Source organism: Bos indicus, chromosome 1, assembly GCF_029378745.1.
Source record: "Bos indicus isolate NIAB-ARS_2022 breed Sahiwal x Tharparkar chromosome 1, NIAB-ARS_B.indTharparkar_mat_pri_1.0, whole genome shotgun sequence".
Lineage (NCBI taxonomy): Eukaryota > Metazoa > Chordata > Mammalia > Artiodactyla > Bovidae > Bos > Bos indicus.
In genome coordinates, this window is record NC_091760.1 from 109548401 (window position 1) to 109575395 (window position 26995).

Consider the following 26995-nt stretch of genomic DNA (forward strand, 5'->3'; position numbering starts at 1 on the left):
AAGTCTGTGAATCTACCATACAGACCTTGGGACCTTAAATAGGAAGTGTAAAATTGATCTTATAAGCAACTAGAGCTAGTGAATAATTCTGAGCAAAGGAGCAGCATGACCAAGTGGTAGCTGAGGAAGAATCACCTAGCAATGGCCCTCACAAGAAGTAAGAAAGAAGTAAAAATTTTCTGCTGGTGACCACTTACCAGACTCTGGGCTAGGTACTTCACTTATCTTCACAACAACCCTATATGGTAGTTATCAACTCCCCCCTTTACAGACTAGGAAATAAGGTATAGAGAAATTTTCAAACCTACACATTTTCAAACACGTAACTTAAATATGCTTCATGGTCTAGTTGAGACAATGGCGGTGGCGGGGGGGGGGGGGGTGGCTTTTATACTACCGGTGAGGATGTAACTTTTCAGCTGCCATGGAAAAGTTTGGTGGATTTACAAACATTAGACAAAGACTTACCAATGACCTCACATAATCACTCTCCTAGGTGTACACCACTCAAAATTCCAAACAGGTTCTTGGACAAGTACATTCATATGCTTTATTGTTCACAATAGCCAAAAGGTAGAATAAAACCCCAATGTCCATCAATATATGAATGGATAAACAAATGGTATATATAACATTTGTTTATTATTCAGTCATGGAAAGGAATAAAATACTGACACATGCTACAACATGGATATACCTCCAAAACATTATGCTAAATAAAAGAGGCTAGACATACAAGGTCAAACACTGTATGATTCTATTTATATGAAATATTCAGAATAGATAAATCCATAGAGATGGAGGGCAGGTCGGCAATTGCCAGGAGATGGGGGTAATAAGAGTGGAGAAAAACTGTCTATTAAGTGAGAGGTTTTTCTTAGGAAATGTTTTTAAACTAGGAGGTTATATAGCTTTGTCAATGTATTTAATGCCATTGAATTGGCAATTTAAACAAATTATATTTAATTGTATATGATGTGAGATTCTTTTCAATAAATTATTTTTAAAAAGTGTGAACTAGAAAATAGGCACAACTGCCATATTGCATTAAATAAAAACCCTGTTTTGGCTAAATAAACATTAGACTACTGAAGGTCACAGAATGAGTGAGTAGTGGAAACAGGCTTGGAACCCTTCTATTATCCATCACCCTCTCTAAAGAAGCAACAGAATTGAAGCAAGAGATCAGTTAGGAGGTAACGATTAACCTTTGGGTAGATTGTTTGGTGTCTAGACTAAGGAGTTGGCAGTGGGAAAAATATCTTAATGAACCAATCTTAATGAAGAAGAGAATGTAACACAATTTTTAAAATGAAAGAAAGAAATCATGGCCAAGAGGATTTTTAATTGGATTTACTCAGTATCACAGAGTAAATCATTAGCTGATTATAATTTAAAGATTCAATCTTACCAATTTATATAGTTTTACAAGCTTTTGAATCCTACTGCATTTGAAAAAACAAAAAGAAAACTCCTTAGATGTAACTTTAACTTCACATCACCTTCAAATTAAAAGTTAAACAAGAGACATGAAACTTAATTTCAATTGCATTTTAGCTATGAATATGAGAAAAGAATCCACCTAAATCTGAAGATTCAGCATAGCAAAGAATAAAAATGTTAACAGTTTAGTACATACAAAATATGATCATAACAACTACAATAATATCTCTGACTTCAAATTTATGTTTGGTACAACACACAAGACACCCCTGTGATTACTGTGATTATATTTTAATTAATATTCTTTTCACATTCATCTCGTGCTCAGTTGCTCAGTGTCCAACTCTTTGTGATGCTATGGACCGTAGCCCACCATGCTCCTCCATTCACGGAATTTCCCAGGCAAGACTACCGGAGTGGGTTGTCATTTCCTCCTCCAGGGGCTCTTCCTGACCCAGGAACTGAATCCATGTCTCCTCTGTTTCCTCCATTGGCAGGTGGATTCTTTACAACTGAACCACCTAGGAAGTCTGAACGCTATTCTACTCACACATGTCTTTCAAAATCGTACCATTAATAATTATTGCCAATTGTTCTAAATATATTTTAAATCCAAACCAAGATCATTATTACTATTCACTAATAAATCAATAACAATGCAATGGTTATATATTAAACTTTCTTCTGAGACCCACAATTAGAGTAAAAGACTTAGCAGGATTTCTACATATGAACTCTATCTAGGAGATTATGTTAACTATAAGGCTGAAATAAATCTTGGCTCAAGAATCTAGCATACAGCCTCAAGTTCTTCCTGATATCCAATTTTAAGGCCCCAAAGTTGAGGGTGTTTTCCATGGGAACTCAAGTAAACTCCAATGAGAGAGAATGGGAGCTACCAGGCTTTGTTATCCAGCTATCTCAGTCTTAGGACTAGGCTAGTCTTTTCCACAAGCCTTACTAGACTGAGCTCAAGTTCTTCTTATTCCCTCCTACTTATTAATATATTGATTTTTAATTCAATGAACACCTTAATTCACCACTGAAACAGTTATCTAGAACTTTGATGTTATGTTCTATATCAACTTAGTACTCTCCTATCCATCCATCTGCTTCCCCTCTCCAAGGTCACAAGTTGTCATTAATAACAGTAATGGATGTTTTTCAAAGAAGTATATTAATATGTTATTTCATGTTATAAACCAACACAGTCATGGACCTGGCATTAAACAGCAAAATCTGGTAAATGGTTTCTTAAGCAGTATGAAAAGTAGAATAATCCTTTTGTAAAACAATTTAGCAAAAATGTATAAAAAGCCACTCTAAATATTATTAATAATAGCCTCTAACTTCATACTCATTTCTATAGCAATCAGTTTCAAAAACATAATTTAAAATATGAAAAACAAAATTTGTAACAGGATATACATCACAGTGTTATGGATAAGAGGCAAAGTAGAGACAACACAAATGTTCAATAAGAAGAAAATGATTAATAAATAATGCTACATCTAGCTAAGGTCTGTCCTTTGCCTATAGGGGCCAATGTAAGTTTTTTAATTTGAAAACTGTCATAATATTTTGAATGTTTGTCAAATTATAGAACCTTGCTTTTTATCCTTAATAGAATTTAGAATGTTAAATTAAAAAATGAGGGATGAAAGCAGGGACCAATATAAGCAAGTTATATACTGAGGTTTGTATTGTCAGGTCTGTTTTATAATATGCTTCAAAGACCTATTTAAAGATAAAGAAAATGTATAAAACTATCAAATAAAATTCTATATACTTGTGTTAATAGAAACAAGTATTTTCTGGACCAAGCAGCATAAATATTTTCCTTTAAAACGAGAGTTTCTTCATACCCAAATTATGAACTGGAAATATTTCTTCAAAGCAAAATGCAAATAAAGAATAAACATATAGTATATAAATAATAGAGAATCATATTAACTAGCTCTATCCTATAGTATATATGTAAGAGAATCAAAGTTTAAAAAACTAATAGTAAGCAAAATTTTAATGTATCATGTTTTCTATATAATGAAAGATAAAATGAGTAAGATCAATACATAAAAATAAGTGGTTTTTCAAATAATATGAAGTGGTATAGAAATTCATAGTCAAAATATTCATTTTTACATGATAAATTACTTTAATTAGTGATTTATGAAGTTAGTATATCATTTATACTGGTGTTCCCAAATTTTAGACAGTGGACACTTTGGCTGAGAATATAAGCAGCTAATGCAAGAAATCTTTGAATTAATATGCACATATGTATTTTCTCAATGAATGATGAAAATATAACTACTATCATTTGGTAGTCTGAAATTACTTTTGATGTTAAAACAGATATATATAACTAATATAACTAAAGTAGTATATATTTCTTTTTTCATATTTCTTAAAGTTTTTTACTTTTTATAGATCTATATAGAGTTCATAGTCTGCAAATGGAAATAAGAATTCTGTTTTAACATCAAATGTAATTTCAGACTACCAAATGATAGTAGTTATATTTTCATCATTCATTGAGAAAATACATACGTGCATATTAATTCAAAGATTTCTTGCATTAGCTGCTTATATTCTCAGCCAAAGTGTCCACTGTCTAAAATTTGGGAACACCTTATCTCATTCTTGATCTTAACAACTTATTAAAGGTAACATTTTTTAAAAGAGCACGTTAAGACTAAAAATTAAAAGATAACATGAATCTTTTTATCTTTAAAAAGGTAAAGATTTAGTGTCTACACGAATCTGTGTATCATAAAATCAAAGTAATCTAAAATCAAATTATTGTGCAACTGAGATACTAAAACACATGAGATTTTCAGATTAGATGGTATCCAGACTAGTCCAATGAGCTAGTCCAATGTAACTGGAGGATTTCAGAATCCAGGAAAATAAAGTTTGTCACTGTTTCCATCATTTCCCCATCATTTGGCATGAAGTGATAGGACCAGATACCATGATTTTAGTTTCTTGAATGTTGAGTTTTAAGCCAGCTTTTTCACGCTCCCCTTTCACTTTCATCAAGAGGCTCTTTAGTTCCTCTTTGCATTCTGCCATAACAGTGGTGTCATCTGCATATCTGAGGTTATTGATACTTCTCCTGGCTTGTGTTTCATCCAGCCCGGCATTTTACATGATGTACTCTGCATATAAGTTAAATAAGTAGGGTGACAATATACAGCCTTGACGTACTCCTTTCCCAATTTGGAAACAGTCTATTGTTCCATGTCTGGTTCTAACTGTTGCTTCTTGACATGCACACAGATTTCTCAGGAGGCAGGTAAGGTGGTCTGGTATTCCCATCTCTTTAAGAATTTTCCACAGTTTATTGTGATCTACACACTCAAAGGCTTTGGTGTAGCCAATAAAGCAGAAGTAGATGTTTTTCTGGAACTCTCTTGCTTTTTTGGTGATCCAACGGATGTTGGCAATTTGATCTCTGGTTCCTCTCCCTTTTCTAAATTCAGCTTGAACATCTGGAAGTACTCGGTTCATGTACTGTTGAAGTTTCCCTCGCCTGGAGAATTTTGAGCATTACTTTACTAGCATGTGAGATGAGTGCAATTGTGTGGTAGTTTGAACATTCTTTGGCATTGCCTTTCTGTGGGATTGGAATGAAAACTGACTTTTCCCATCCTGTGGCCATTGCTGAATTTTCCAAATTTGCTGGCATATTGAGGGCAGCACTTTCCCAGCATCATCTTTTAGGATTTGAAGTAGCTCAACTGGAATTCCATCACCTCCACTAGCTTTGTTCATAGTGATGTTTCCTAAGGCCCACTTGACTTAGCATTCCAGGATGTCTGGCTCTAGGTGAGTGATCACACCACTGTAGTTATCTGGGTCATGAAGATCTTTTTTGTATAGTTCTTCGGTGTATTCTTGTCACCTCTTCTTAATATCTTCTGCTTCTGTTAGGTTCATACCGTTTCTATCCTTTATTATGCCCATCGTCACATGAAATGTTTCCTTGGTATCTCTAATTTTCTTGAAGACATCTCTAGTCTTTCCTATTCTATCCTTTTCCTCTATTTCTTCGCATTGGTCACTGAGGAAGGCTTTCCTTGTCTTTCCTTGTTATTCTCTGGAACTCTACATTCAGATGGGTATATCTTTCCTTTTTTCCTTTGCCTTTTGCTTCTCTTCTCTCAGCTATTTGTAAGGCCTCCTCAGACAACCATTTTTCCTTTTTTGCATTTCTTTTTCTTGGGGATGGTCTTGATCACTGCCTCCTGTACAATGTCACAAACCTCATCCATAGTTCTTCAGGGACTCTGTCTATCAGATTTTTTCACTTGAATCTGTTAGTCACTTCCATTGTATAATTGTAAGGGATTTGATTTAAGTTATACCTCAATGGCCTAGTGGTTTTCCCTACTTTCTTCAATTTAAGTCTGAATTTTGCAATAAGGAATTCATGATCTGAGCCACAGTCAGCTTCTGGTCTTGTTTTTGCTGACTGTATAGAGTTTCTCCGTCTTTGGCTGCAAAGAATATAATCAATGTGATTTTGGTATTGACCATTTGGTCTCCAAAATCACCGCAGATAGTGACAGCAGACATGAAATGAAAAGGTGCTTGCTCCTTGGAAGAAAAGCTATGACCAACCTAGACAGCATATAAAAAGAAGAGACATTACTTTGCTAACAAAGGTCTGTCTAGTGAAAGCTATGGTCTTTCCAGTAGTCATGTATGGATGTGAGAATTGGACAATAAAGAAAGCTGAGTGCCGAAGAACTGATGCTTTTGAACTGTGGTGTTGGAGAAGACTCTTGAGAGTCCCTTGGACTGCAAGCAGATCAAACCAGTCAATCCTAAAGGAAATGAGTCCTGAATATTCATTGGAAGGACTCATGCTGAAGCTGAAACTAATACTTTAGCCACCTGATGAGAAGAACTGACTCACTGGAAAAGATCCTGATGCTGGGAAAAAAATCAAAGGCAGGAGGAGAAGGGGACGACAGAGGATGAGACAACTGGATGGCTTCACTGACTCGATGGACATGAGTTTGAGCACTCTCTGGGAGTTGGTGATGGACAGGGAAACCTGGTGTGCTGCAGTCCATGGGATTGCAAAGAGTCGGACACAACTGAGCAACTGAACTGAACTGAACTGGAGGATTATTAAATGACTTTTATCTCATTTCCTTCAGAATGAAACCTTGATCTAAATCTCACACTTTATACAACAATTAAATCAAAATAGATCACATTCTCAAATCTAAAATGTAAAAGTATAAAATTTTTCTTAAACATGCCTCTAAAATAATAGTCCATAAAAAACAAAAATCAATAAACTAGATCTCATCAAAATTAAAACTAAAATTGTAGCAATATTATAAATGAGAACATAAAGGACCATTACACTGTAGCAATATATATTTGAGGTTAAAATATGACCACACATGGGACTTCCCTGGTGGCACAGTGGTAAAAGAATCTGCTTGCAATTGAGAAGACAGAGGATACACAGGTTTGATCCCTGGGTCAGGAAGATCCCCTGGAAGAGGACATGGCAACTCACTCCAGTATTCATGCCTGGAAAATCCCAAGGACAGAGAAGCCTGGTGGACTACAGTTCTCAGGGCTGCAAAGAGTCAGACACGACTGAAGCGACTAAGCGTGCACGCACACATGGCCATACATAGATGTCATAAATTTGTGAGGCTATATGAAAATATGTAGTTTCCTCTTTGATAAACCTGTAAGAATGCTAGGATTTATTTCACATTTTTTCATTTAAATAAAATTAATTATTTACACTTACCAGCAGCTTCTAGAACCAATTGCAGTCTTGCTTTGGCCTGTTCAGCTGGTGGCTAAAAGTCAACCATAAAAAACATATACAAGTCAGTTTTAACAGAGCTTTAAATTAATGTATTATTATATGAATATCAGAAAATTTAGTGAACTTTATCATAATCTGTCAGGGGACATTCAACTTTAAGGGATCCAATATGTTATTCTCTTCTTTTGTGTGCAGCTTCTCAAGGACTCTATTCCTTATCAGTTCCTGGAAAACAGGAACAAGCAGAGCTGCACGAAGTTCTTAGGACTGAGATCATGAGAAAGGGTACCTGCTTGGATTCCTTTCAGTGACTCCCTTCAGTGACCTTTTACTTACAGGTAATCTATTCAGTTATGCCCCTCTTACTCAGGATATGGAATGCTTTCTGGCCCTTTCAAGATTGTTATTTGCTTGGCTTTGTTTTTGCTCAATTTTTTTACTGCCTAAAGCTGCCTTGTATGAAGATATATAAACATGCGTTTCTGCAAATAAAGCACCCTTGTTTCATTCAAGACTTGGGTCCCCTGCGTCCCTCTTCTCGTCAACTCCAGTCCCCAGGTCCTGGTCTACAAAGACCGTGACAATAGCAGTATTAACATCAACCCACACCTTAACAAAATTCCATCACAGTAGCTCTACCAATCTACTTTCTCACTCTAGTAATCGAATCAAACTTTTCATTATTATGAAGATTATAATGAAAAGTGTGAAGAATGAAGTTCTTTCTTTTTCTTTTTTACTGGAATAGGTTTTATCTACTACCCAACTTGTACAGTCAGCAACAGGCAAAAGAAAGGCAATTTAATAATGAGGCAAAATCAACACATTTAACAACATACTCTCAGGTTGTGTTATTTCTATGGAAACATGCAAAATGACCTATATAAATATCAACTTAAAGTCCAATACCTTAGGCAAATATCATATTCTAAAACCAAATATTTCCTGCTTTCTTCACAGTATTTGAAAGGAGTAACTGTGATAAAGATAAGACACAATCTGAATTACTGCTATCAGTTCCCGTTAATGTTCTTAAAATTATTCTCTCAATGAACTTTGATTCAATACAGATGATAATGTTGAAAATACTTTCCTACAAGTGACCTTATTCTGAGATTTTCAGATAATATGTATTGACAGTATGCAAACTATAACATGGATTGTATCAAGCTTATGATTTTTATGAAAGATCTGTTAAAAACTGAAATACTTAAGACTTTACAATAAGTTTCTGAATAATTTCATGTTTATATAGGATACTACCATTTGAGAATTAATATTTTCCAAGATATATTTGAATGTTTTGCAATTTGTAGCAAAACAGCCTGAAAATAATTACATAATTGGATATAGGAAGGAGATGTTATGCTCAGAAAGGTGTAAGAATTTGAATGGTGCTTCTGAATAATGTATAAGACAAATGATGGGAAAGTGGTAGATGCATCGGCAAAGAAGACAGGGAGAACCTTTTATATCATGGGAGAGGGAGTAAACTATGGTTTAAACCTGATTTTGTAAACAAGTTTTACTGAAACACAGACATGCTCATTTGTTTATGTATTGTCTATGGTTGCTTTCGTGCTCAATTCAACAGCAGCAGAGTCAATTGTTTGTGGTAGGAAACTTATGGCTGGCAAAGTCTAAAATATTTACTACCTAGATCTTTAAGGAAAAATCTGTTGACTTCTGCCATATTAGATGGATAGACTTGGGAGAATTTGAAACAGTGGGGTGATGAGATGAGATCTGCACTCTGATACATCATTCTAGCAATATATTTGAGGATGAACTGAAAAGAACAAAACAGAAGGCAAGGAGTTCATTTAGGGAGCAATTAAAGAAATTCAGGTGAGAGCTGATGAGGGCCTGGGGTAGTGCAGGAATAGTAAGGTTGGACAGGAAAAACTAGATTTGAGAAAAATTTAATTGGTAACATGAAAGGACCGATTGAAAATGAGAGAAGAAGGAGCTGACAAACAAAAAGGATATTTTATATATGTCTGTAGAAAAAAAAGATATGTAAGTATGTTTTATGAAGTTATAAAACTGATATCTACTGAATATGATCTCTGTAACAGTTATAAAGGAAACTGCCTATATGAGTCAAGCAATTAACACAAACATTTATAATTATGATAACAATTTCACAACATCTCACATCACTTTGAGGGAACAGAGTAAATGTGCAGAACTGTGGAGCCCATGGCCCAGCTAAACAAAGCTGCTGGAACTCAGCAACAACTCACTGTTATGCAGAAATGCAAGTCTAGGGTCATCAAATTTCTTGATTTTTCCTAAGACTTTAAGTCACCTAAAAGACAAAATAGTGTGTGGAACAAACAGTTCTTCTCAGAACCAGATTCAATCCCCAATCTGTGACCTCTGCCATCGACTTAACAGACACATTAGAAACATGATACTTTGTGCATCATGAAATAACTAGAATGGCAAGAAGGAAATGATGTTCTGACTAGCAGGTCTCAGAATTATGAAGTATACATTTCAGAGTATCCTAGTAACCAGTGACCTTTGATAGAAAAAGGCGAGACACTGTATTGGTTAAGATATTTCATGGAAAAATCATAGGTTTTTCATAAGAAGAGAGTAACAAATAAGAAATATTTAAGACAAATATACAAAGTGATGAGAACCAACATCCAATAAAATATTAACAATATTGTTAAAGTCTCTTAACCCACAAAATCCCACTCCATAGCAGCTCTCCCTCTCCCCTACTTAAGACCATTCTCTTAAAAACATAGTGATTATCATCCCTAAAGAGTCTTGATGGTTGATGCTCAAGATAAAACACTTATTAAAATATATTTATATTTATTAATTTCTTTAACAATCTATAATACAGGATTAATATTTCAAAGATAAAGAAAACCAGGGAATAAGAGTAGTTTACTAACTTGCTTTTACTAGTAAAGGACAGATTGAAATTAAGACCTACTGACTCCAGATCTCAGGATTCTTCTAAGTACTAGGATATTCATAAAGCCAAAGCAATTAATTTCATATAGAAAAGAATAAGGATAGACTTTTTATTTTCAGTCTTTATAATTTAATTTTGGTAATATTTTGTTTATCTAAGATTGGTAAATGGTACTAATGTTATTCAGAGCTAGAAAAGAAACTTTCCCGCCAGACCACTCTGTCCATGGGGTTCTCCAGGCAATAATACTAGAGTGGGTTGCCATGCCCTCCTCCAGTGGATCTTCCCAACCCAGGGATCAATCCTGCATCTCTTATGTCTCCTGTACTGGCAGGCAGATTGTTTACCACTAGAGCCACCTGAAAGTGAAAGTGAAAGTCGCTCAGTCATGTCTGACTCTTTGTGACCCCATGGACTATATAGTCCATGGAATTCTCCTGGCCAGAATACTGGACTGGGTAGCCTTTCCCTTCTCCAGGGGATCTTCCCAACCCAGGGATTGAACCAGAGTCTCCTGCATTGCACGCGGGTTCTTTACCAACGAGCTATCTAGGAAACTACCTGGGAAGCCCTAAATAAGTAAGAAACTAGCATCAAATACAAACGTTTGGAATACAGCAATTTCTCATTATAAGAACTATAAAATGAAGACATATTTAAGAACACTGTCAAAATTATATTGCATGAAGCAAACTTACAGAGAAAAAACTGTATCCTGTTTAAAAATAATATTCCTTAAATCAAAAGAAGTAATACGTAGTTTGATAAACAATATTACCAAAATTGAAATATAGAGAAATGTGTTCCCTTAAAAAAATAAATATTAGCATTGACATTTACAGAATAATAAGAATAGTATAAAATTTTACTGTAAGTTTTCATATCATATATATCATATTCTAAACTAATCGAGGTCCTTTTTTGGGGAGAAGGGGGTTAAAAGTCTTTTATTGCCATGGATTATACAGAACTGCCCTGCTCTCTCCCTTTCCCTTGGTAGCCAAGTATACCCGCATAACTCCATCTGTAAACCCAAGTTTTAGACAAGGGCACCCACTTTCTTAGGAAGAAACAAAAGCTCCTAAGATGTAACCAAAAGATAGGGCAATCTCTTGATGATTATGGAGATGAGCATCCTCAAGGTTTAGACTGTTTCCTTCAACTTTGGGTTTACCTTATCTAGTCCAATTCCCTGAGTTCCTTACAAATTGACTGCATGTCTAGATTCTCAAAATACTGCCAACGCTAACATTCCAAACCAGCACAATTCTTTGAACCATGACCATAAAAAAAAAAAAAAAAAAAAAGAGAGAGAGAGAGAGAAGCAAAAAGAAGCCTAACCTTAACAAAAACCATTTAAACTATTTGCTCACTATTCTCACTTCTATTCATTTTTAGCTTCCTAATCACTGGCCACCACTATGGAAATTCTGCAAGTTGATGAAACTATAGCCATTCCAGCTGCCAACCACAGTCTTGGGGTTGTTAATGACAGGGAAGTATAAAGTCTGAAAAACTTGCCAAGCAAAGAGAGAACTCAAGCTTAGAAAGAAACAATTCACAAAATCAAAATTAGGACTGCATTATATGGTTTCCAGCTATTACTCTCAATTTTATCTTATCATGTGCTCATTTTGTACAAAAAATATATACAGTGAGGATACTGCAAGATGGCAGAGTAGAAGCACCAGGAATCTATCTCCCCATCTAGACAATAATGGCACTGGCAGAATCTTTCAGACATAACTCTCTTAGAACTCTGGATTCTGTTGAAAGCTGGCAACTGCCAGGGGAAGACAGTATACTGCAGTTAATTTCTGTCAATTTCAGCTATTAGGGACTTCCCTGGTAGTTCAGTGGCTAAAACTTCCCCCTCTCAGTGCAAGGGGCACAGGTCTGATCCCTGGTCAGGGAACTAAGATACTGCATGCCACATAGTGTGGCCTAAAAATAATAATAATAAACTTACTGTTTTAAAAAAATTCGGCTATAAGCACAGTAGCAACTATCCATCCCCCAATGCCAGCCATGTGGCTAACAGCAGTGCATCTGTTCCTGAAGCTGCTTGCCCACAGCATAAGTGTTGGTAAGAAGGTGGAGAAATTGGAATCCTTTTGTACTGTTGACAGGAATTAAAACAGTACAGTGTTGGGGAAAACAATAATGCAATAACTCAAAAAACTGAAACACAGAATTACCATATGATCCAGAAATTCCAAATCTGGGTACAGACCCCCCAAAATTAGAAGCAGGGTCTTGAAGAGACATTTGTACACTCATGTTCATAGAAGCATAATTCATAATAACTAAAATGGAAACACCCAAGTGTCCACTGAATGAGTGGAGAAGCAAAATGTGGTATAAAGATACAGTGAAATATTATTCAGTTTTTAAAAAGGTGGAAATTCTATAATATGCTACAACATGGATATGATCAGAAAAGATGTTTGATGTGATTTCAATCTTCTTAAATTTATTGGGACTTGTTTTGTGTCCCAACATATGGTCAACCCTTGAGAAAGTTCCATGACTACCTAAGAAGAATGCATTTTCTGCTGCATTTAAATGGAAAGTTCTGCATAAATCTATCAGATCCATCTGGCCTAATGTTTCATTTAAGGCTGTTGTTTCCTTTTTGACTTTCTGTCTAGATGATCATTGATGTCAGTAGGTTGTTGAAGTCCCCTATGAATAATACATTATTGTCAATTCCCCCCTTTAGTAATTGTTTTGTATAGTCTGATGGGCCTATGTTGTGCTGTGCTGTGCTTAGTCACTCAGTCGTGTCCAACTCTTTGTGACCCTGTGGACTGTAGCCTGACAGGCTCCTCTGTCCATGGGGATTCTCCAGGCAAGAATACTGGAGTAGGTTGCTATGCCTTCCTCCAGGGAATCTTCCCCACCCAGGGATTGAACCCAGGTCTCCTGACTTCTCTGGTGGCTCAGATGGTAACCCATCTGTCTACAATGTGGGAGACCTGGGTTCGATCCCTGGGTTAGGAAGGTTCCCTGGAGAAGGAAATGACAACGCACTCCAGTACTCTTGCCTAGAAAATCCCATGGACAGAGGAGCCTGGTGCAGGCTACTGTTCATGGGGTCGCAAAGAGTCAGACACGACTGAGTGACTTCACTTCACTCCCGAATTGCAGGCAGATTCTTTACCACCTGAGCCCTCAGGAATGCCCAAGAATACTGGAGTGGGTAGCCTATTCCTTCTCCAGGAATCAAAACCAGGGTCTCCTGCATTCCAGGTAGATTCTTTACCAGCTGAGCTACCAGGGAAGCCTGGACCTATGTTAGGTGCATATATTTTAATAACTGATGTTGTCTCAGTGAATTGTCCTCTATATCAGTATATAATGTCCATCTTTGTCTCTTGTTACATTTTTTGGCTTGAAGCTTATTTTGTCTGATATGTGTATGGCTATCCGACTCTTTGCAACCCCATGAACTGTAGCCCACGAGGCTCCTCCATCCATGGAATTTTCTAGGCAACAATACTGGAGTGGGTTGCCATTTCCTTCTCCAGGGGATCTTCCCGACCCAGGGATCAAACCTGGGTCTCCCGCATTGCAGGCAGACGCTTTACTGTCTGAGCCACCAGGGAATCCCATACTTACTCATTTTTGGTTGCCATTTGTTTGGAGTATTATCTCTCAGTTTTTCACTTTTAGCTTATTTTTGCCTTGAGAGCTGAGGTGAATCTCCTAAAGGAAGCATATAGTTGAGTTTTGCTTTTTAATCTGTCTAGCCACTGTATTTTTTGATGGGTGAATCAGATCCATTTACATTTATCAATCATTGAATGATGAGGACTTAGCACTGTCATTATAACTTTTATTTTCTCGTTCTGTATTTACAGTGTTTCTTTTCCCCTGTGTTTCTGCCTACAATTTTAGTTGAGTGGTTTTCTATGATGATTTTAGAGAAACATCATAGAAAACATTGGTTTTCTCTGTTTTTAATGTTTTGTGCCTCTACACTAGATTTATGTTTTGTGGTTACCATGCAGTTTATATAAAATGTCTTGGTAAAATAGTCCTTTTTCTGCTGATGGCATCTTATGTTCGTTTATCTATATGAGTTCTATCCTTTCCCTCCTTCCCCTTTGTGTCTTGTCTCAAATTATTTCTTTTCATGTTGTGAGTTTGTTACCAAAGTAGTTACAGCTATTTGTATGCTTTTTTCCCCCTTTTAACCTTCATGGTATAATAAAGTATTTAAATGTTTATTCTGATACAAAGTTATAATTTTCTGATTCTATCTATCACCGCACTCAAAGTTTTGATATTTTTGCTTTCTTGTTTCTGGTATAAGAGCTACTTTAGACATTTATTGTTAAGTTCACTTTCACTTTTCACTTTCATGCACTGGAGAAGGAAATGGCAACCCGCTCCAGTGTTCTTGCCTGGAGAATCCCAGGGGCCGCAGAGCCTGGTGGACTGCCGTCTATGGGGTCGCACAGAGTCGGACAGGACTGAAGCGACTTAGCAGCAGCAGCAGCAGTGCTGATGAAGACCCTAAGCTTTTTTTGCCTGAGAAAATCTATTTCTCCTTCATATCTGAATGATAATCTTGCTAGATAGACTACGCTTGGCTGATAGAATTTCTTCAACTTTTTTTGTATCTTATTTCTCATTCCTCTTCTACTTATACTGTTTCTCTATTTCTACTTATAGAATTTTCTGTATTCTCTCTTCCAAATGGTCTGGTTTACTTCCAATGTTTTCTAATGCATTCTTCATCTTGTTGATTGAAATTTTCAGCTCCAGAATTTCTGTTTGGTTCTTTTTTTAGAGTTTCAAGCTTTATCCCTGAGCTCATTAACCTGCCTTCTAACTTTTCTTGTAGTTCATTGAGCTTCCTAACAGATATTTTGAATACTCTATCAGTTAGACTGCAATATTCCATGACTTTATGCTTGGTTTCTAGAGAACTGTCATTTTCTTTTTGTGGTATAGTACTCTTGCTCAATAAGTTGTTCTTCATGGTGCTTGATGAGTTGTTCTTCTGGTGCATTTAAAGAAGCAAATGCCTTTCTACGTCATTCTAACCATTCAACAGGTTAGAAATTAGAGGCCTTTATTTGTTTTCCAATAAATGATGTTATACTACACAAATCTCACATGACCTGCCTCTGATTATATTTCAGAGCCAGCACTTTCCATCTCTACCACCTCTGTTAGAGGCATCACTCTGTGCCTTCCTTATCACTGTTTGTGCCTTGAAGGTCACTGGTGTCCTGCTGCTGCTAGGTCACCCCTTGGAGCACCGGAATGGTGGGCCCTTCTGCCATGTCCACGATATCCTGAGTCCCAAGCTCTGCCACCAAGGAGGGTGAGGGTGGAAGAGGAGTCAGGGCTGCATGGACACCTCTGCCATGTCTGGTGTTGTCAGGCATGCAGTTCTGTTGCTTCAGGGGGGAGGGAAGTGGCGGCTCTGGCCCCACTGTCACTGCGGCCCAGTCACCTGTGGCCACAGCTGTCCTGTGTGCCATCTCTCCTGCTGTGGCCAGGAAGTCAGTCATGTGTGCCACCTCCTCTGCTGCTACTTAGTTCCATGGACCTTTGGGTACAGCTGCTGAGACTGGAGGGCCATTATCACAAGCAGCCCCCTCTGCTGTTTCCTCAATTCTATCTCCCTATGTGTTCCAGACCACCCACTCCTATTTAGATGTACAGATATATGTAGAATTTTCTGGCATTCTGGTATGCTGGGCAGAGTCAACTTTACTGAGTAGTATACATTTTACTAGTTGAATTCTGAAGGGCAAAGACAAAGGTAATGTCTCATTCCATGCCATGAAGCTGACATTACTCCAACAACATTTCAAATTTCAAAGATCTTACAGCATAATGAGGAAAATAATAAAAATAATAACAATTTAAAGAAACTACAAATTTACTAAATGTCTAGACTGTGTGTTATTTCTATATTTTCTTAAAGATTTCAGACAGTGGCTTCCCTAATGACTCAGACACCTGGATTGGATCCCTGGGTTGGGAAGATCCCCTGGAGAAGGAAATGGCAACCCACTCCAATATTCTTGCCTGGAGAATTTCATGGACAGAGGAGCCTGATGGGCTACTGTCCATGGGACTGTGAAGAGCTGGACACAACTGGGTTGCTGCTGCTGCTGCGTCGCTTCAGTCGTATCCGACTCTGTGAGGCCCCACAGACGGCAGCGCACCAGGCTCCACCGTCCCTGGGGCCCTCCAGGCAAGAACACTGGAGTGGGTTGCCATTTCCTTCTCCAATGCATGAAAGTGAAAAGTGAAAGTGAAGTCACTCAGTCGTGTCCGACTCTTAGCAACTCCACGGACTGCAGCCTACCAGGTTCCTCCGTCCATGGGATTTTCCAGGCAAGACTACTGGAGTGGGGTGCCATTGCCTTCTCCAGGACACAACTGGGTAACTAACACTTTATCAAGGTATAATAAAACTATAATATATTACACCATTTAAAGCACACAGTTTTATAGGTTTTGACATATGTATACAGCCATGCAGGCATCGTTACTGTTAAGATAATCAGCATGTCCATTACTCAAAAATGTTCCACATCCTTCTCTAATTCTTCCATGCCCCTCTGTACCTCTATTCCACTTCCCAGTTCCCAGGCAACCACTGATCTGCTTTCTATCATCACACATTACTTTGCATTTTATACTGTGTTATACAGATGGAATCATGATATATACTCTTTTATGTCTAGGTTTTAAATTCAGCATAATTATTTTGAAATTCATCCACACCATTGTGTATATTGACATACATTCCTTTTTCCTTCTGGATAGTATTCCATTGTAAATAAACACTACAACTTCTTTATGCATTCACCTGTGGACATACAATTTTTGACTATTATAAAACACATTATAAACATTCAGGTAAAAGTCTCTGTATAAATATATGGTTTCATACCTCTTGGGTAAATATCTAGGATTGGAATGGTTGAGTTATACGGTAAACATATGTTTAACATTTTAAGAAAATACCAAACTGTTTCCAAAGTAGTTTCACATTCCTGCTAGCATGGTATAAGAGTTTCTTGCTCCACATCCTAGTCATGACTTAATATAACTTATACTAAGTTTTAATCTATATTTTCCCAATGATTATTGGTGCTGAGCCTCTTTCCATGTGTGTGTTTATTACCTATATACATATATTAGATGGTAAAATAGATGGTCAAATCTTTTGTCAATTTATTAAACTGCTTTCTTATTATTGAGTTTTCAGAGTTCTTAATTATAATGACAGTAATTTTTCATATACAAGGTTTGCAAATTGCATACACTCACAGGGAATTATATATTTACACTTATAAAGCCCCTCCCCTATTGAGGGACTTGTTTTTCATTATCATAAGAGATTCTTTTGAAGAGCAGAATTCGCTAAAATGGATAAAGTCCAATTCATCAATTCTTTCTTTTATAAAAATGATGTTTCTGTGATGTTATATCTAAGAAATCTTATGTAACCTTAATTCACAAAGATTTGCCCTATGCGTGTACTTAGAAGTTTTGTAGTTTCTGATTACATTTAGCTGTATGAAATACATTTTGCTAAATTTGTACATGGTGCAACATATACACCAAGAACCCTTTCATTTTTCTGTAGGTTTTTTGCCTTTGAATATTTGTTAAAAATCAATTGGGTATATCTATTCACAGAAATGAGTCTATTTCTAGACTGTCTATGCTGTTCCATTGATCTATTTGTCAATATCGGTACTAATACTACATTGTCTTTATTTACTACTACAGTTTTATACGAACTCTTGAAATCAGAAAGAATAACTCCTCCAACTTCTTTTTGAAGTAGTTTTGGTTCTTCTAGGTCTTTTGCATCCCCAGTTTCAAAAAAAAAAAAAAAAGTTTATTAGTTTCTACAAAAAAAACAAAAAAGTCCCTGCTAAGATTTTACCATGGGATTGCATTGAATCTACATAGCCATTTGAGGAGAGGGAACATCTTAACAATGTTAAATTTTAGCCTGGTATATATTTTTCTATTACTTTTACCTCTTAGTCTATATACCTGAAAAAATTCTGCATTTTAATTAGAATATTTAGACCAATTTGAACTGTGGTGCTGGGAAAAACTCTTGAGAGTCCCTTGTGCAGCCAGGAGATCAAATCAGTCAATTCTAAGGGAAATCAACCCTGAATATTCATTGGAAGGACTGATGCTGAAGCTGAAGCTTCCATCAATACTTTGGCTACCTGATGTGAAGAACTAACTCATTGGAAAAGACCCTGATGCTGGCAAAGATTGAGGGCAGGAGAGAAGGGGATGACAGAGGATGAGATGGTTGGATGGCATCATAGACTCAATGGAGATGAATTTAAGCGAACTCCGAGAGATAGTGAAGGGCAGGGAATCCTGGAGTGCTGCAGTTCATGGGGTCACAAATAGTCGGACATGACTTAGCAATTGAACAGCAATTAATCTACTACATTGCTGTTTGTTTTCTATTTGTCCCATCCAATTGTTTGCTCCCATGCCCTTTTTTCCCCTGCCTTTTCTTAGATTGAACCCTGGTGGCTCAGACGGTAAAGTGTCTGCCTGCAATGCAGGAGACCCGGGTTCGATTCCTGGGTTAGGAAGATTCCCTGGAGAAGGAAATGGCAATCCACTCCAGCACTCTTGCCTGGAAAATCCCATGGACGGAGGAGCCTGATAGGCTATAGTCCATGGGGTCGCAAAGAGTCGGACACGACTGAGCAACTTCACTTTCTTAGATTGACCATATTTATAACTCCATTTTATATTCTTTGTTGGCTTATTAGCTACAACTCTTTTGTGTTACTTGGGTTGTTGCTTTAGAGTTCACAGTATACACCTTTAACTTATTACCCTCTATCTTCACTACATCATTTCCTATACACTATAAAAACCTTATAATAGGACCCTTTCATTTCTCCTTCCCCAGCCTCTGTATTAGTATTGTCATTGCTGTCACATATTATTATAAACTCCACAGTACATTGTGCTTATTCTTTAAACATTATCTTTTAAAGAGACATCTTTACCCATGATGTTATCATTTCCAGGACTCTCTATTATTTTATCAATCCAGTTTTCCATCCAGTATCATTTTCTAATGCTGAAAGGGGTTCCTTTGATATTTCTTGTAGTGCAGGATGTTTGGTGATGAATTCTTGCCACTTCTGTGTCTCTTTTTTAAAAGTCTCCATTCAGCCTTCATTTTTGAAATATATTTTCCCAGGGTACAGAATTCCAGGTGTATAGTATTTTTTTTCCACTATTTTTAAAACGTTGTTTTACTGTCTTGTAGTTTGCATTGTCTCTAATGACAAATCTGCTTCCACAGTTTTGTTTCCTCATACATAATAACAATGATATTTTATTTGCTTTTAAGATTTTCTTCTCACAACTGGTTCTAAGCAATTTGATTGTGATATGCCTTGGTGATATGCCAAGGTATGAGGTGCTCATACCTTGTACAAAGTGAGTGAATTTTTGCTCATATTTCATGTGCTTGGGTCTTGTTGTGCTTCTTGGAACTTCTGGTTTATAGTTTTTATCAAGTTTGGAAATATTTTAGTCATTAGGTCTTTGAGTATATTTTTCCAGCTTCCCAGGTGGCACTAGTAGTAAAGAACCCTTGTGCCAATGCAAGGATGCTTTCAGTTGCCCCCTTTCTCACCTTTCCTTTCAGGGTTCTAGTGACATGCATGTTGCGTACTTGATCGCCTGAAGTTGTACCACAGCTAAAAATTGCTCCCTTTTCCCTGCTTTTCTTTTTAGTATTTTTCTCTCCAGTTTCATTTTGAAAAGTTCCTTTTGCTATGTCTTTGATTTCAAGAATCCATCTCCTGCAATATGTCATCTCCATTAATCCCATCCAGTGTAATTTTCATCTCAGTCCTGTAGTTTTCATATTAAGAAACTTTATTTTTTAAGAGCTTTCATATTTCTTCTAAATATGTTCAGTCTTTTAGCATCTCTCTGACCACATGAAATGTAATTATAATTGGTAATGTCCTTGTCTACTAATTCTTTTTTTTTTTTTTTCTCTAATTTTATTTTATTTTTAAACTTTACATAATTGTATTAGTTTTGCCAAATATCAAAATGAATCCGCCACAGGTATACATGTGCTCCCCATCCCGAACCCTCCTCCCTCCTCCCTCCCCATACCATCCCTCTGGGCCGTCCCAGTGCACCAGCCCCAAGCATCCAGCATCATGCATCGAACCTGGACTGGCAACTCGTTTCCTACATGATATTTTACATGTTTCATTGCCATTCTCCCAAATCTTCCCACCCTCTCCCTCTCCCACAGAGTCCATAAGACTGTTCTATACATCAGTGTCTCTTTTGCTGTCTCGTACACCGGGTTATTGTTACCATCTTTCTAAATTCCATATATATGCGTTAGTATACTGTATTTATGTTTTTCCTTCTGGCTTACTTCACTCTGTATAATAGGCTCCAGTACTAATTCTTTATTGTATAAATTCTGAGTCAGTTTTAACTGATTGATTTTTCAAATACATGTTATATTGTCTTGGTTTCATGAATATATGGTAATTTTTGATAGAATATCAGACATAGAGAATTTTATTTTGCTGTGTGTTGGATATTTTGTATTCCTATAAATTACCTTGTTCTTTGTTCTGGGACACAATTACTTGGAAGCAGTTTGATCCTTTCAGTTCTGGCTTTGTTAAGCAAGACCAGAATAACTCTGTGGTTGATGTCCCCCTCTATTGAGATAAGGCTTTTTTATTTAGTACTTGCTTGGAAGCACCATGAATTAGGAGGCTTTCCAAACTGATGGCTGGGAATGGCACTATTCCCAACTCTGTATCAGTGGGAGGTACGATTTTCTCTAATCACTTCACGTAGTTCTTTCCCAAGCTTTGGCTAGTTTCTTCACATGCAAGTACTGATGAGTAGTCTGTGGAACACTCAAGGGGCCCTTTGCAGATCTTCTACAGCTCACTCTTCTCTGGTAACCTTAGCTGTGAATTCTATAGGCTTTGCTTCCTGGGTATCACAGCTCTATCATCTCAACTCAATGAGACCACCAGGTACTGCCTGGGTTCTCCTACCCTGTAGCATGACTGGACAAGTTCTGTGGGTCTTAAGTTGGAGCAACTAAACAGCTCATCTCATTTTTCACATTTCTCAGGAATCACTGTCTTTCATGTCTGATGTCCATTATCTTGACAGTTGTTTTTACAAATAATTTGTCCAAATTTTTAGTTGTTTGAGATGGGAGGATAAATCTGACCTACTGTTACATCTTCACTGGAATAGGAAGGCTATTATTATTTTTTTTAATACTACGCATTGTGAAGAAAAGTTACTAGTCCAAAGTTACATAGCCATTTTTCTAAGGTATGTTCATAACAATGCATTATATATACTCAAAATCTCTCAGTTCCCTTTGTCTGGACAACTGTTACTTCCTTTTCCTCATAAGCTAACTTATGAATTCAGCTTCTTTAAGGCAACAACGTCTTACATCTCTGTGTCATTAGCACCTAGGATAGTGTTTGGAAAATAGTCAGTGCTTCAGTTCGGTTCAGTTCAGTCGCTCAGTCATGTCCGATTCTTTGTGACCCCATGAATTGCAGCACACCAGGCCTCCCTGTCTATCACCAACTCCCGGAGTTCACTCAAAATCATGTCCATCGAGTCGGTGATGCCATCCAGCCATCTCATCCTCTGTCGTCCCCTTCTCCTCCTGCCCCCAATCCCTCCCAGCATCAGGGTCTTTTCCAATGAGTCAACTCTTTGCATGAGGTGGCCAAAGTATTGGAATTTCAGCTTTAGCATCAGTCCTTCCAGTGAACACCCAGGACTGATCTCCTTTAGAATGGACTGGTTGGATTTCCTTGCAGTCCAAGGGACTCTCAAGAGTCTTCTCCAACAGGGGCGCTGGCCGAGAGAAGCTACCCCACACCCGAGGTCAGGGGCGGCAGCAGAGAAGAGAAACCCCATGTCCAAGGAGTGGCGGCTGTGCGGGTGCAGGAGGGCCGAGAGGAGCTACTCCACGTTCAAGGTCAGGAGGGGCGGCCATGAGGAGATACCCCTAGTCCAAGGTAAGGAGCAGCGGCTGCACTTTGCTGGAGCAGCCGTGAAGAGATACCCCACGTCCAAGGTAAGAGAAACCCAAGTAAGATGGTAGGTGTTGTGAGAGGGCATCAGAGGGCAGACACACTGAAACCATAATCACAGTCAATGCTTAGCAGGTATATATATGAAACAAACTTCCTTGCAACTTTTCAAAATCTTATAATTATCATATATAAAATAATTCTGAAGTATAAATTCTACAGAATTCTACATGTCAGGAAGAATTTACCTAACAAACAGATGGATTATTGAGAGAATGATAATGATACTGTGGAAATTATAACAAGTAGTAAAAATGAACCATGTAATCTACACTTAATAAGTTTTTTAACCAACTTATTTGATAATAAAATGGCAATTCTTAAAGTGATCACATGAGCTCTAAATATATATATATATATGATAATTTCTTTGTGCCATATCTTTTACAGCAACATGACAGATATCCTGAAAAAGAGTATAAACTACTTAAAAAACTAAGTTTTTGGAAAAAAAATAGTTGTTATTTATTACACGATTATAATGTTCCAGAGACTGTGCTAAGCACTTTACATACATCTCATTTAACAAAATTCACATAACGATCCTGACAAGACAGGCATTCTTAATGCCATCTCTTAGATGAAGAATAAATTACCATAAGTCACAAAGGTGATAAGGTGGCAGAACTTGTATTTTAACCCAGATCACAAAATCCATGTTCTTAGCAACACTATACTTCTACATAATTAGAGATTCATTTGTTTATTAATTTTCATGGCGGGGGGTGGGGGAGAATAAATCAAATAATTTTTAGTTGCCAGAAAAGACCATATAAAGTTAGAACTAAATTTTCTTTAGTCTTTTGAATGCTACCATTAACCATCTTAAAGACTGTGAGTGTCATCAAAAAAGCTCATTTTAATCAAGCTTTTTCAAATAAGTAACTTTAAAAATATTAAACATATTCACAGTATAGGTACTCTGCTCTTTCCTTTAAAGTAAATGCAATCTCACTATGACAGAGACACATATCAACAGCTTATCATATTTCTGGCTACATTTCATTTTAACAGTTACTATAATTCTATCTCTTAGGATCAAGGTCTAAGCTAGAAATATTACACATAGCTCAAAAGTAGATTTATCTTGCCTCTACAACTTAGCACCAAGTTAGTTTAAACAAAGACCAGAAAAGAACAGAATTAAACCAATAGCACATATTCTGTTTCCAATAGCAAATTCCTCATAAGAATTTTAATCAAATATTTTTTCTAAACAGCTTAAGCAGTTTGCAAAAAAGTTATTTATAGCTATTTTCTTTTAAAAACTAAGACAGATATCATTTTATAGATGAGTAAGTTAAAAGAGGTGACTCTGATCCTAAGGTTACAATATTCCTCTTAAGGTCTGTTTAAGAAACGCATATTCACTACCCAGTAACAGTATATGTGAAATGATCCTGCACATATACTGTGCAAATATACAGCCAGGTTTATTTGTTCATACATTGTTTATGGCTGCAAGCAGCAGAGCTGTATAGCTGTGGTAGAGATCTTATGGCCCACAAACACTAAATATTTATTTTGTCCTTTATTTAGACTTCCCAACACAGGGATCTTCCCAACCCAGGGATTGAACCCAGGTCTCCCGCATTGCAGGTGGATTCTTTACCAGTTGAGCCACAAGGGAAGCCCTTATTTAGACTATACCTGTATTCTTTCCGCTTAACTTTTCCACCCTATATATAGCTGTTAATGTTACCTTCACAAAACAAGCTTTTAATTAAGTTATTGCTTAAAAAACTCATCAGTGACACTCCACTGCTTCCAGATTTAAGCATAAATTAATCCCCTTAATTTTCAATGCTATCAGTACATTTCAACCTTATTCTTCTACCCTTATCTTTCAACCATTTCTGTATTAATACCCAGCATTTCAACAGTACATGGCTTCTTACTATTTTTCAACCACGTCCTACATATTTCTCCCACTGCTTTCCTCATGCAGAAGCCTCTATTTGGAATTTCCTTTTCCTCAGTCATCCTTTGTTGCAGAAATGCCATCATCTTTGTTGAGCCCTACCTAGTTGGCTAGATACAGTGTGGACTATCAAATGACTCACAGAGCACTCAAAATCCTTGTGAAAATGCTATAGACTACCTCGCTGTTCTTTCAAAATGAGTGCCTCTCCCTTCCTTTTCCCCAGTGGCTCAGTGGGAAAGAATCCACCTGTAATGTAGAAGACGTGAGATCAATCCCTGGGTTGGGAACATCTCTTGGAGAAGGAAATGACAACACACTCCAGTATTCTTGCCTGGGAAATCCCATGAACAGAGGAGTCTAGCATGCTATAGTCCATGGGGTTGCAAAAGAGTCAGGCACTACTTAGTGATTAAACAACAACAACAACAACTCCTGTACCTAGTTTCCTTCATTCCTAGCCCCAGATATGGAACCTCACTGCTTAAACCAACTTTGAATAGAATTTAGGACAAACGTTTAGATTTGTCAAGAAAGTAGCTGTATATGGAAGCTAGGCAGATGAAGCAGAAATTCTCCCTGCTCTGTGGAACCAAGACAGGCAAGGAGAAAGGGAAAGAAGCTTGGCTAACTCAATGAAAGTTTAGAAGCTTAAAACAAACAGAAAATTGAAGAAACAACAAATCCAAACCATCATTTATTTGTAATTGCTACATAACTGTGCCACAGAAATGTGTACTTAACATGTCCTGTTAGAAATTGTGGCTTTCTTTTTCTTTGACAGCTGAACCAAGAGATTCTCCCACAAAAGGAAGAAATTAGGGGGGTTTATATGCATCAGTTCTTGGTACATTAGGCCTCTCAGAAATTCTAAAATAATTCTATGCAAAACAAATTATTTTACTAAAACTTCTAGACATAACAATGAGGTTAAAATAAAATTATATTTAATAATACAATTTTTAATATATTAAATGGTAAGGCACAAATAATTTCAGGTTCCTAAATTTTTTCTAAAGTGAAAAGGTGTGCAGTAACATACAAGGAAAAGCATTCATATTGTTCTAAACACTGTTTTAGTATCTTGGTATTTTTTTTTAAACATTGTTATAACCACCTACTTTTGCTATCACAATATTAAGTATGAGCACACCATAAATATTAATATTTTAGGATAATCTATTAGATATTGTTTTTAATGAATTACATAAATATCTTTCCTGATCCTTTTACAATTCAGTTTAAAATAATACTTCCTATTTTTAAAAGTCTCTGTAGCCTGGCAACAGGTATTTCTAAGAAACTTATTCCCTGCGACTACTTTTCTTTCAGTTATTTGACTTTGTCTCTCTCTCTCTCTCTTTGTATCATCTCACGACTGCTGGGAAGGGAATGGTGTTCTCTGCAGACCAATCACCTGGACTAGTCTACTTATTATTTCTCTTTGCTGTACTGACTTCACAAAAGTTTTTAACTCTCTTGACAGAACCTTTCCTGTTTTATTCTAAGTTACAATCTCTATCTTTAAATGCAGTTACTTAGTCTCTAAAAGATCTTTCAAAATCACCTTTTAAAAGTGTTTTTGCTAACAAAGGCCAAGAGGTAAAAGTACTAGAAAGTTTTTTTTTAAGTTATGTTTTCTCCCAAAAAACATTAATTAAATTTGAACCACTGGGTTCAAAATGGACAATGAAGCAGATAAAATATTTAACCTTTTGTAGGTTTATTTTATATCTCTACAAACATGCCATAGAAAATAACTGATTGGAATGATTTACTAAGAGATTTTCTAGATGGATTATTTGCATACAGGATGTTTGCAATATTTCATATGTCCCCAAAAGTTTTTTATATATGGGAAAAAACATTAAAAGGCAAAGAAAGACTGATTATGTATCAAAACTGTATTCTAATCTTAACTATGTAAACTTTAAGGGTTTGTTTTCTCATCCATGCAAGCGTGTTCATCACAATGCTTTTCAAAAATAGAAAACTGTCCCCCAAAAGTAAATGACTAAATAAATTGTGGTTTAATCCCTGGATGGAAGCAGCACAGTAGTCAATTTTACAAGTATTTTTAAAGACATTAAATAACATGGGGAAATGCTAGAATTACATTTTTATACTGCAAAATTAAACATGTAAAATGACCCAGATTTGTTTAAAAAAGAAAATAAATTAAATTTAAAAATTTTACATAAAATGCATATCCTAGGAAAAAACTAGAAAATATGTGATAAAATAATTTTTATTATCTACTCTATCCTTAAGTCTTTCTATGTTTTTCAAGTAGGATTTCATCAGCTGGAGCAGGAAAAATGGGTTTCACAACAAAAAAAAAGTCTTTATAGTTAAAATAATAAAAAAATTAGATGACTATTAAATTTTTTTACAGTTCAATATAAAGTACATTAATGCTACATTTCAGTATATTAAAGTATGCTCTAGAAATTGTAAGATTTAAGTTTTGCCTATAATCTGACATTTGACACCCATTCTTGCTACTACCATGAGGTTACAGACATATTTTGCTTAGAGGTGGATTTTATAATGGATAAATGTACCAGCCTTTGCCTCAGGAGACTTGTGATCAAAAGTAATAAGTGAAAATTATGTAGATGATCAAATATTGGTTTTTTTTAGTTGACATTAGTCTAATCACAAAACCACTTCCCTATTCATCATAATTAATGATCTCCACTCAAGGAAAGCCCAAAACCATGGGTGTT

The 26995-nt window shown here is 36.5% G+C and overlaps 1 protein-coding gene across 1 annotated transcript in view; it reads right to left on the bottom strand.

Moving 5' to 3' along the window:
- The window catches only part of RSRC1 (arginine and serine rich coiled-coil 1), a 448839-nt gene that overhangs the window by 197012 nt on the left and 224832 nt on the right, over positions 1-26995 (bottom strand). The window contains exon 6 of the mRNA XM_070767993.1: positions 7229-7280. Coding sequence (XP_070624094.1) covers positions 7229-7280 — 52 coding nt within the window. The remainder of the gene's footprint in view (positions 1-7228; positions 7281-26995) is intronic.